The sequence below is a fragment of the Tenebrio molitor genome, chromosome 5, assembly GCF_963966145.1.
Source record: "Tenebrio molitor chromosome 5, icTenMoli1.1, whole genome shotgun sequence".
NCBI lineage: Eukaryota > Metazoa > Arthropoda > Insecta > Coleoptera > Tenebrionidae > Tenebrio > Tenebrio molitor.
In genome coordinates this window covers 17,628,959-17,641,872 of record NC_091050.1, presented here as the reverse complement: position 1 = coordinate 17,641,872, position 12,914 = coordinate 17,628,959, and the positions used below count along the sequence as shown (strand labels likewise).

At 35.1% G+C, this 12,914-nt stretch overlaps 1 protein-coding gene across 1 annotated transcript; it reads left to right on the top strand.

Annotated features, from left to right (window-relative positions):
* The first annotated feature begins 7,883 nt into the window (after nucleotides 1–7,883).
* LOC138131662 (ATP-binding cassette sub-family C member 4-like) lies at nucleotides 7,884–12,656 on the top strand. The gene is made up of 9 exons (XM_069048807.1): nucleotides 7,884–7,989; nucleotides 8,043–8,261; nucleotides 8,313–8,743; nucleotides 8,794–8,950; nucleotides 9,108–10,337; nucleotides 10,387–10,723; nucleotides 10,766–10,916; nucleotides 10,965–11,195; nucleotides 11,252–12,656. The coding sequence occupies exons 1-9, from the start codon at nucleotides 7,913–7,915 to the stop codon at nucleotides 12,145–12,147; spliced, it is 3,729 nt and encodes a 1,242-aa protein (XP_068904908.1). The 5' UTR covers nucleotides 7,884–7,912; the 3' UTR covers nucleotides 12,148–12,656.
* Nucleotides 12,657–12,914: the final 258 nt, after the last annotated feature.

The following is a 12,914-nucleotide window of genomic DNA, read 5'->3' as shown; positions in this document are numbered from 1 at the left end:
TATTCTATGATTGAGCATGATCAACTTTTTTCAATTACTTACTTTTTGCAAAACCTTTGTCTGCTACATGACCAGGCTTATTGCACCAGCTACAAATGATTTTAGTTTTATTAAATTTCGGTCCAGAATTATTTCTTTGTGCAATTTTCCGCGGTTCTTCACAATCTCGGCTTAAATGACCTGGTTTATCACAATTAAAACACAATTTAGCATGGTTACTTTTGAGTTCAAATGGGTAACCTCGTTTTAATTTGTTGTGTGATACGGGCCCTTTGTTGGTCATTTTATAATTACTTAACAAAACCACAACTCTGCTTCAGATTTAACGTTACTATTAAAAGCTGTCGTTTTTACTTGAACTTCTCCGATATCACCTATCACGAGCTCTAACAGTTGATTTTCAGTCATGGTAAAATTGAAAGATTTTATCAAAGCGATCTTTTCTCTGGCATACTCACTGCAGGAAGAAGCATCACCACTAACATACAAACCGGCCTTACGAAATTTTTCGTGGAGATTTCTTTTGGGCGGATACATATTGTAAATTTCGGTCCCCGAAGTTTTCTCACGATTTCTCATTTGGTTGCCACATGGGAACCACTCCTTTGCCTCTGCAACCAAACTGCTAGCTGCCCGGAAAAGCTGTTCATGTTCCAACCAATGGAAAGTTGCCCCCAATTTTTCAATTTCATCACACCATTTGACGCTCCCCTGTCGTCGGAAACTGTAATTTCAAAAGTTCTAGAGATATCAAAAAGGTGTTGCGATGGGCGTTTTTAAAATTCGCTTACACATGAGTAGACACCTTACCCGATATTGAAAATAATCTCAATACCACTGTGCACTCGTCAACGGACTTTTTGCCTATGATCCTACAATTCGGCACGAAGCCCAGATTACCAGCAGTTCCTGGGAGATGTAGTTTCAACAGAGAATGTGGTCGTTGATCCAGGCGCGGCCTTAACTGAAGCACGTGAACAAATCACCCGGATCGGAAGAGTGCAGGCCGTGAAATTTGATAGTTCCCGATTCACAGCGAAGTTGGCGATTTAGTTGCCGTTGAAGACTCTCAGGCAGCAGGAGGCAAACTTAAACTCAAATATAGCGGTCCCTACACTGTCCGTAAAGTCCTGATGAACGAGCGGTATCTTCTCTGGAAGAAAGGGAAACGCACTACAATGGCAGCCCACGAACAACTCCGAAGCTGGCCAACTATACCATATTTGGTTTTGCTCTTAAATTAGTTCTCAATTTGATGCGGTCACGTTCCAACGCACCCTTTTACACGCCCCTACACATGGTAATACGATTGACTTTTCCGACATTAGACACAACAAAATCAGAATGAATAGCTCATTTTGCTAGTAACAAAATGAGACTGTTGGCAATCCATCATGCAACGACAGTAACAAGACATTCAATCAGTTGCCCTTGTGACGTTCTCACAAGTCATAAAAACAAAGAACCAAATTGTGGCAACCACACCATGCTGAGTCCCCATAAAATCAAAGAAATTGTGGCAACCCCACAATGTTGAGATTTCATAAAGAACCAAAGAGTGGCAACCCCACAATGTTGAGTTCTTTACAAAGGACAACTGGTGGCGCTCCCACCATGATATACACCGGCACTCCACGAAATTAGGTTAAAAGTACTCAGCGTACATTTGATTACTGTATTCTTGTGCCGCTCCCACAGATCAAGGGATACGATTAAGTGGCAATCCCACATGACTTAATTGTAGCGATTGTGGCATTCCCACAAACCGAGGGATGTGAATATGTGGCAATCCCGCTTGACTTTATCGTAAGAATTGTGACGATCCCACAATAAGAGGGTACAGTAGAAATGGGTTGAGAGTATGGCGATCCCATACGATCCAAAGTTAAGCGATTGGCAGTCAGTAGCGATCCTACACCGCGACAATGCGAAAACCAGGGCTCTCTCACAGAGTGCGAGAGAAAAGTTACGAGGATTCTTAAAAGCCCCCGTAACGTTTCGTTATTTCGTAGTACGGCTGTTTGGTATAATTCCAACACTTCAACATTGTTGAGGACGCCTTGAACGCAGAATGGCCGTGTTAGCAAGTCCGCTGTATTTCGTATTTCCCGCGAATGGGGCACCTCAAGGGCTCAGGCGCAGAAGAGGTTGGAAAAGGGGAAGAGGAGTGATGAAGGTGCGAATGGGACGAAAGAGGGTAGTTCGAGTAAGTCCACCTTGAATGATCGTGAGACAAGACCCAACCTCTGTGTTTGAAGAACCAATAAAGCCAAAGCGGCAATGAAACCAAAAGTGTTTTCTTCAAGGAGGTTAAAATGAGAGGGGGAAGGTCAGTTTGAAAAAGTGATGCCACCCGCCAAATCGTGGAGAGCCGTAAAAGGTTGCTAAACAAGGATGGTTGGTGTTACCAGTGGCGTATCGTCCACTCACGTCTCACGTGACTGTGTCAAACGTTTAATGTCGTGTCGCATGTTGTCGGATAGCATGGAACAAATGAGTACGCGTTGCATTCAAATCTTTGTTAAATTTCTGCACACATTTCTGTCGCGTAGCGTAGTGTAGCTTAGTGTGGCATGGCGTGGAGCCAGTGGGTTCCCGGCATTAGTTGAATGTGCCGCAAGCTTGATAACATGACTCGCCGATAGGTGGCACTACTGGCGGTAGTGGAAATCTGTCTACTAGTTTGTCTAACGTTGCGAGGCTAGCGGCACGTGTGGGTTTTCAACGCCAACTACGATGGTACAATTATTTGTAGTGACCCTGTATTATGTTTCAAATTTGTTGACAATTGCTTCGAAAGGTTATGTTTCTAATCAATGTAATGCGTGAAAGAAATTAAAAATTGTCAAATTGACAGGAGCATAAAATAACCACAATGTAATCAACAATAAATAAACGTGCCGTTTGTTTTTTTGTTTTTTTTTCTGTTTCTGTCGTTTTAGTAGAGAGAAAGCAAGGAAGGAAATCATGACGTCACCTCAAAATGGTAAAAATTCGACTATACATTTACGGTTATACCAGAGCAAAAAATGTTTCAAAATTAACATTTTTATTTCAGTAATATTTACATTATTTTACATAAGAATGCACAAAAAACATTAGATAGATACTCTTAGATACAAACAAACAAGTCAATTATTATTATTTCTTAATTACTGTTAGAGCGTATTATAACAAACAGCATAACGAAATCTAACCAGGATATAGAATTATTCGCTTCAAGTTGAGTTTTTGGGAGAAGAAGTTGGACAGATCTTCTGGCTTGCCACAGATTCTTCCGCACACGATCCACGTCATAAGTGAAAATCTGATCCAAAAAACCATTTTGTCGCAATTCTTGACGCAATAGTTTTGCAGGTTTGTGTGTTAAATTGTCTAGAGCTTTTCTTTTGACGCCATTACTCAGTGCTTGCCTCTCTATATTTTCTTCTTCCGGGTGATTATGAATAAGATCACTGCTGATCACATTCGTTGGTTCGGAACCGAAGGTTTACACTTTTGCAAGGCAGTTTGATTTTTTGTTGACACAACCCCACCGAATTTCATCGTCCTTGCCACACAAAACTTAAAATTATTCACTACAAGGAACTGTTGTTTCCCTTCTTCACTCAAAATTGATTTCACTTCCATTTCTGAGACTAGGTAGGTATTTACAAATTCACTAACAAATATTCAAATGGAACTAAAATTAAGATTCATTTTTATAATTAGTTGTTGGCTGCGTGGCCCTACTCCTTATAGGATTAGGCGGTGCCCGGATTGGGGATACTTGGGGGCCGATAAATTTGAGCGAGGATTATCTCAGGTACCGGGCCCAACTCGGATACGCCCCCCGTCGAATACCTAACGCGGTAATCCCCGATAACCTCGGGAGGAACTCATCGGTTAATAAGGGTTGTGCAGGTAAAGAAGTGACCGCCGGGAGGAACTCCGATACGCCCGTTGTGTTTGGACTGGATGCGTACCTGCGTTTTCAAAGAAAGTTTGGCAAATTTCACTTGAGGAATGTGGTACCACTCTTGCCGACAAAGGCGTCAATAAAATTTATAACTGGCCAACATTTCCGTCGCAAATGAACGGTTTTTAAGATATTTCCTTGAAATTACTTTAAAAATTAAAATTCTTAATTTATCCAACCTATTCGGACCGTTACAGTATGTAATGTGTGAGTGAGTGTTGGTTGAACTACAACGATAGCAGGTTCCGATTCACCTTAACAAACAGATTTGAAAATATATTTACGAATTTTCAAAATACTTTAATGATAATGATGAATTACATATCCCTTGTGCTGTTTACAAGTAGGTAGAGTTAGAGATAGTAGTGCCAAAACTATACAGTGCGTTGGTAAAGTTCGGAATAAATTCGATAAAATTGTAAGTATTAATTTCAGAGAAAAATCCGCGAAGAGGTCAACTTTGTTTTTAAAAAGTGCATGTTGTACAGTACGTTATTTAAGTTGACAGCTTGTCGTCTCCTAATAATGAGGTCATTAATATATTTTTTTTAATGACAACCCTCACTTTTTTCATCTTTTTCTGGTAGACCTTCGTAGTACTTAAACGACTAATGAAAAAAATTGATACCTTACATGACAATTTTTTTGAGAAAATGACAAATTTTACTTAAAAAATTTAACTTAATTTTTAATGTAAAAATATTAATTGACCTCAAACAAAATCAAACAATCATCTCAGGTTAACAATAAAATTTAACGCAAATGTTGAAATTGCCTCCCGCCAACTATTTGGCACTCACCGACACTTTCTAGACTGCGCTCAATAATGGCTTATTTGTTCCGTTTCAGTGCGAATTCTCTACCGCAAATCGTTCTAAATTGTTTGGTCTATTAAAATAAACATTCCATTGTAACTAAATCTATTGGAAAAAAATTAAGTTAAAAATTAAATTAAAATTTTTGAAGTAAAATTTGTCATTTTCTCAAAAAAAAATGTTATGTAAGGTGAGTAAGAAGAGTAAGAAATATAAGAAAAAAATGGGGGTTGTCATTTAAAAAAAATATTTATGACGTCATTATTAGGAGATGACAAGCTGTCAATATAAGCAAAGTACTGAACAATATGCACTTTTTAAAAATAAAGTTGACCTGTTCAAGGATTTTTCTCAGAAATTAATACTTACAGTTTTATCGAATTTATTCCGAACTTTACGAACGCACTATGTAAATAATAATATGTATAATTAACGCATCCATATTTCTCGATTCCTTTTGTAGGTACCGAATTTTTATGTTGTAAAAATTGAATTTTTACTAGAAATTTTGACTTAACAACTAGTTTTTATACTACAGCTTCAATATAAAATATTCCCTTTGGAATATATATCGTGAAAAACAGAAACAGCAAAATTATTGTTTAAAGTTTAAACAATAGAAATATTTATGTCCCCCCACCAAAATGTTTCTGATTTCAAATAATAGATGTAAACAAATATTTAAAAAAAATCATCAAAATTGGACCTGGTCTTGAGGATTAAGAAATAAAAACCTTCATTGACTCGACTATAATACATATTAAAATTTTCACCTGCCGTAAAACTCATTTTGAAAGCAAATCAAAACTGTAACAATTTAAATGTGTTTCTTTTGTTACAATGATATTTAGTGCGATTCTGTTTCAAAATTTAGCAACATTGATTTTGCATAGATCCAATCAAGGCGATCTTCATTTACCAAGCCATGACACTGACCAAACACAGTGTGCTATGGAATGGCCTACCACAGTCTGGCAACATTTATTCACCAATATTTGGTGAAAAAATTTAAAATCCACTAAACCTGTCATTGGATTTGCATTTGTCAAATATGAGTGATCTAATTTTACGACAGTTCAAAAATGCGTTATCGCATTGTAATACATAGTTTAAAACCACCTTGGAGACAGAAGAATAACGGTGCTCATTACTGATAATATTTCAGATGTGATGCTTTGTTTCGGGCTATTGAAACTGTTTGGTTAAAAACTAACGCGAGTTGGGCATTTCCAACTTAAATATAACAATTTTGTTCTCCTCATTGCCTAAATCCCACCCCATTTCTTGTAACTTGCTTCCCAGTCTCATTTCAATATTCTTTTTTAAAGCCAAAAGATTTTCTTCAGTTATTTGTGTCGTCATTTCATTAAAATTTTGATTATTTCTTCCCAAAATGTACCTAATTTCTTCGTAATAGAAGTTCATTTTGTCCCCATTGATATCTGTTCCCCTAAAATGTTTAGCACAAACATGGCTACTTTTGAGAATTCTTCACTCTTCGATTTTGAATCTCTTTCCAAATTGGCTTCGTTTCCTCATTTGATGGAAATTTAAATACAGGTAGGTACCTATGTAATTTGAAGAAGACGCATAATTTGAGTTGCAATTTGGTACGCAACACTTAAAATGTGCTTTTAATTCAGTTTGACGAATTTGACCAAGGACTTGTCAAAATTTATTTTAAATGTCGAATTAGTTTCAAAATTTTAGGAACATCGTAGGTCATGGAATGGCCTACCAGGGAATGTGGCAACGTAGCCAGTGTCCTGGCCTGTAACTTTAGACCGCCTTGATCCAACCAATCAACAGCTTCATATTATAGCAACTATAACCTTGTTATGTAGCAATATTGGTAAATTTTAAAAAAGAATCGCACCAATTATTTGCATGTTAGCAATGTTGCCGCGTTTGAAACTACTATAGTATTGCCGTTATAACTTTTTATCTGCTCCGCCCACATAAATTGACCAATAAGAATCTAAGCCAGATTCAATCTGTATAATTTTTCATTACATTTACCACGTAAAAAAGTTGAGGTTAGAATTTTGCTGTCAAGTCCACAATTATTGTTTTAGGTTCTAAAAAATAAAATGTCATTAAGACAATTCGAATGTCAGAAATTTTTACTGTGTAAATCAGATCGTCTTAACAACATATTTGATTGGTAACTAAGAAAATGAAATGGGCGGTGCAGAAAAAATGTTACATTGTCCTTAGTATAGAGGTATGTATTTTCATATTTGGTGGCGGAAACAAAAGACTGAGAAAAGTCACAAAAATGTATTGTCAGTATCAAATTTCTCATAAAGGCCGTAAAAAGGAATGTCTAGGTAAATTTAAATTTTCGCTAAATAGATTGAAAAAATAAATTCTAAGGAAACCAAATTTTGTCTGTGGTTCAAAAGGAAAAGTTATTCTCATATAATCAAACGTATTACAAATTATTTCTCTAGTTCGACGATGAATAAAGAAAGTTGCCAATTTGCTGCATTTCTGTCGAAGTCACGAACGTCTTTGAGAAATTTGACACTGACAATACAAATTTGTCACATTTCTCAGTCTTTTGTTTCCGCCATCAAATATGAAAATATCTCTACCCCACATCAAATTTCATCATATTCAACATTGATGAAGAAACCGATTTCCAATGTATTCGCCAAAGTTGACACATACAATAATGTTCCCACGTCAATAACAGGATTATTTAGTTTTACAGGTAGTTTAGTTGCAATTTTGAAAAACTCTTGCATGGTATTTATGGTATGGTAAGAAAAAATAGCTTAAGAGAAAGATTCAACCAGATTCAAAAACTGTTTAAAAACAATAAACATAATTCTGGTTTTTGATAAATATTAATATTTCAGTCTCCAGTGAGACTTTCAAGAACAATTTTCTTCGTGTGAGAGTGTTATAATTTTTATTGAATATTATCTGTCTATATTTACCTAAATGGCAAGGACACAACAAATAAAACAAAACTATATTCTAATTTATTCAGAAAATCACCACATTATTTTAAATAGTTAAAAACAGAATATTATCATGGTTTAATGATTGTTAGGTAACAAAAAGGCAGTCTAGGTCATTTAAGTTTATAAATATTTGAGTGTACCAAAGCTTTCTTAGTTAAAGTTAGACAATGGATCACGTCAAAGCAAAGAAAAGACCGCCCAACCCGGAAGAGTCAACGAATTTCTTCTTAAAATTTCTTTTCATGTAAGTAAAATTCTTTTTTTTATAGCTACTACAAAAATTTTCTTAAAACCTAGCCACATGAAAAATATCTTTAGAAGAGGAGTAAAAAATGAAGCAGATATTTACGAAGTCCTTCCATCTTTCAAGTCTCAAATGTTGGGAGATAAACTAGAAACAAATTGGAATAAGCAGAGGCTTGAAAATAATCCATCAATGTTTAAAATTTTATGGACATATTTCGGGAAACAATATCTGCTGCTTGCAATTACTCAAGTCATTCCAATAACAATAACGTTGTAATTCTAGAAATGATTTTACAAGTTAATAATCTTCATCGTTTGCAGAATTGTGCGACCAAAGATTGTCAGGAATTTTATATCCTATTTTGCCAACAACCACAGCAAGTTTAATAAAACTGAAGCATGCTTTTTGGGAGTTGCTTTTGTGGTTGTTGAGTTTACAGACTTTTTGTATAGAGATAACTTTGTGCTCAAACTTAAAGCAATTGGAATACAAATGCGAACAGGTTTATCATCTTTGATATACAGAAAAATGTTAAAGATGAACTTAACTCAACTTGACAATGTATCGGTCGGCAAAATAATCACTTTAATCACTAGAGATGTCAACGAATTTGATATTTATGTATTCTACACAACTTATTTGTGGTGCGATTTTCTTCGGTTTTTAGTTACGTGCTATGTAGTTTATGTGGAAATCGGCCTTTTAGTTGCCATTTTAGTGGGTTTATTTTGCGTCATCATCTCAATTCAAGGTAAAAAAGATAACAGTTTAGGTATATATTCTTTTAAATTTCTTTTGTAGTGGCTTTGGCTAAAATACTGGCCTCAATGAAAGTCAAAACTTTAAAGAAAACAGACCTCAGGTATCAGGCAACCAAAGAAATGTTAGACGCCATTGCAACTGTAAAGTGCTACATTTGGGGGGATAGTTATCAGAAAAAGGTTTCTAAAATTCGAACGTAAGTAGACTGGACATTTTCCTTGTTATAAAGTTACACCATTTGTTTCGTCTGCACGGGTACTCTAGTTCTAAAGGATAATTATTTTTCCGTTATAATTTATTGATTGCTAGAATGGAGTCACAGTCAATAGGCATTTATTTTCTCACAATTCTAGAGAAGAAGTTTCCCTTATTTACAAGATATACTTATTGCTTTTTGCTAAATTTACCATTTCGGAAACGATTATGAACACATCAACTTACGTTTTTATAACCAGCTCCATATGGTTAGGAAATGAAATTAAAGTTGAGACCATCTTCTTTTTGATCACGAGTATGGAATCATTAAATTTCGCTTATAAAAGAGGAATTCCCAGGGGCATACACGAAACGGTAAAGTTAATAGCAGTCCTTGGAAGAATTGGAATTTTTTTTAGAACTATAGATGCACAGTTGGCATCTAAATACAAGAATGACGAGGAACTTCCAACCAAAATCATTTTATCAAACGTAGATGTGTTCTCCAGAGACCATAAAATATTAGAAAATATCAACTGTGAAATTAATAATGGATTAACTGTCATTACTGGTTCTACTGCAAGTGGAAAAACTTTGCTTTTGAAAGTCATACTAGAGGAGTATCAATCAATTGCGGGAGTGCTGAACGTCAGCGGTACAATCTCTTATGCCTCTCAACAACCTTGGCTTTTTGCATCCACGATAAAGCAAAATGTTTTATTTGGAGCAAAGTATAATGAAGAGCGATATCTCCAGGTACTACAAGCGTGTGCTCTTATGCACGATTTACAATATCTCCCTGGAGGTGATGGTTTTATCGTAGCGGACAGAGGAGAGAACTTAAGCAAAGGCCAACAAAGTAGAATAAACTTAGCACGTGCTGTTTATCGAGATTGTGAAATTTATTTGTTGGACGATTGTTTGGCCAATTTGGATGTATTTGTTGCTGACTATATTTTTGAAAAATGTATTAAACAATTTCTGAAAAATAAGTTAGTGGTTCTGGTCACCCAGAACCCAAAACATATTGATCGAGCAGATAATGTCAAAGTTTTAAATGATCAAACAGCAAAATTCAGTAAGAATTTATCCACAACCTTGATTCAACCAGAACCTCATCATCTAGGGCTCGCTTGGGGCAAAGTTAAATGTAAAGAGGAGGATGGTGTCGTTGAAGACGATGTTAGGGAAACCACAAATTTGATTTCAGGAAAACAAATTGAAAGAAATATATATGAAGAAAAAGTAATGCCAGGAATATTAAACTTGACAAATTATAGGAAACTGATAGGACATGGTGGTGGGTCTGTTAAATTTGCTTTTATTTGCATTGTATTTGGTGTGGTTATGATTTCGAAAAGTGGTTTACGAAAACTAGAAAACAATTGGTAAGGTGAACCACTCAAATAAGAAAAACATTCTAGAAACCTATTCCAGGATTAATACTGAACAACAAATTTTAAAATACACAATTTACAATAACACAGATGGTGACAATTACCAAAAGTTATTGCAAAATCGTCACCAGATGATTTATTTATTTCCAATTATTTCAGTAACAGTAGGAATAATGTTCTTCTTAAAAGCTGTCATATTTTATCTTCTTTTAAGAAAAGCTTTAGTAAGTCTTCACGGACTATTATTCGAAAGGATAGTAAATGCTTCCATGAGATTTTTTAGTAGTCACTATACTGGTAACATTTTGAACAGATTTTCAGAAGATCTTGTGTACGTTGACGAAAGAGTACCTTTTTCATTGTATTTTAGTTTGGAAGTGAGAACCTACATAATGTAGTTTTTAATAATTTGTATTTAGGCTATTGCAGAAATGATTGGAGTAACGATTTTAATGGGATCGGTAAAACTAAAATTCCTTACAATTTCTTTTGTATTTTGTACATTTCCTATTGCAACAGTTATATTCTTCCTAAGAATTGGAAAGATTCTGAAGCAATTAGAACTTTCGAGTGAGTACTGATGGGAGAATGTTATTTGTAATTCTCAACAAATTTTAGCTCGAAGCTCATTCATTGGTCATGTAAATGCCAGCGCTGAAGGACTGCCAACAATACGATGTTCAAAGGTAGAAAATATTTTAATCGACGAATTCGACAGCCGCCAAAATCTCTACACTTCGGCTTCATATCTCTACTTATGTTGGTTGAGAGCTCTTATGTTCATCGTCCACGTTTACTTTATATTATTTACATCTGCCATACTTCTACAATTCTTGATAGTTGACACCGGTAAAAAATTTTGTAATTTTATTGAAAATTATTTGAAAAATTCTCAAATCTTTTAGATATATCCGGTGCACATGTTGGTCTTGTGCTTTCGCAGGCTGCCATCTTCAAGAGATCTTTAGAATTCGCATTTAACGCATGTAGCAGGATCGAAACTGAAGTAACATCAGTCGGACGAATCCTAGAATACACTGAGCAGACTCAAGAACACAGAGACGGTGTTTTGGTAGAAGGTTGGCCCCAGAAAGGAGAAATAAAATTTACCAACGTTTACCTTTCCTACGACTCCTCCAATAACTATGTCTTGCATAATTTAAATTGTACAGTGGAGCCTCAAGACACAATCGCCATTGTGGGTAGAACAGCTGCTGGAAAATCGTCGATTATTTCCACGATTCTGCGATTGCACAAATTTGAAGGAAAAATATTTATAGACGGAGTCGACATTACAACTCTTCCATTAGAAACACTCCGATCGAATGTTTCTGTTATTTCTCAAGATCCAGCTTTGTTCACGGGAACAGTCCGAGAAAACATTGACTTTTCCGGAAAATATGGAGATGCTGAAATCTGGAATGCACTTAAGGTAGTCAATTTGGACATACTATTTTCTAGTTTGGACAACAAGATTAGTACTGTGGATTCGAACTTAAGCCTGGGTCAAAAACAACTTCTCTGTTTGGCAAGAGCGATTATTCGCAAAAGTAAAATTGTGATTATGGATGAGGTGACAGCAAGTGTGGACCAAAAAACTGAAAAAATGATACATAAAATAGTATTAGAAGAACTTGCATGTTGTACGGTCATTATGATAACGCATAAATTAAATTACGTTTTGGAATGTGACAAGGTCATTGTTTTGGACAAGGGCGGTATTGTTGAGTTTGACCGTCCATCTCTTTTGTTAGAGAATGGGAATGGACTATTTTACAAAATGTGTAAAAAAGCTATTTAAATTTTACAGTTACGACAGACGTCGAAACCTCTTACCTATTCGTCTTCACAAAACACAAACTTCAATGAAAATAGTTTTTATAATATTGGGCGGTTGTGGTAGTTTATCTTTTCGTAATAGCTAAAGAATTTTAGGTTGCCTTGTTTCAGAATTGTATAAGAAAATTGTTATTGTTAATTAGTGGTTGTGGTATTGTTAATTACTTAGTTTAAAAACTTGTATTTTCTATTTGGACATCTTTTTATAATATGATACCCTTATTTATACGTACATAATATTAGAGGATTGTGGAAGAACAGATTTCTATTTCGGGAGGAAACTTCAACAAGCTTCCGAATCTTTGTCACTGATTTATGTTACGATAAAATTTAAGGGACACTACATGTATTTGATTTTCAACGGCGTATTAGCGAAAAAATAATTATTCGAAATATTTACATCGTTATTGGTACTTTACAAATTAGCTGTAATAACTATGTTGTACTTCCACTATATTTAAAATGTATTTGGAAAATTAATAATTTTGAATTACTCTGCTAAAATGTTGTGTTTTGTACCTTTGTAACTTTTTATATTAAAGTGAAATGCAAATCTTTCGTTAACAATTTACAGAATACGCGAATAACTGGTTTGAGTATCCTTTGTTATTATTTACTCTAATCAATTTCAACACATACCGGGTGGTCCATTTTTTAAATAAATTTATGTGATGGAGCTCAATTTATAGTACGAGTAGGTACATAAAATTTTTGGTTTACAATACAAAA

Coding starts and splice junctions, on each gene's coding strand:
- LOC138131662 (XM_069048807.1), top strand. CDS start 7,913: ATGGATCACGTCAAAGCAAAGAAAAGACCGCCCAACCCGGAAGAGTCA. Junction 8,744..8,793: donor CGTCATCATCTCAATTCAAG/GTAAAAAAGATA, acceptor TTTCTTTTGTAG/TGGCTTTGGCTAAAATACTG. Junction 10,917..10,964: donor GAAGCAATTAGAACTTTCGA/GTGAGTACTGAT, acceptor AACAAATTTTAG/CTCGAAGCTCATTCATTGGT.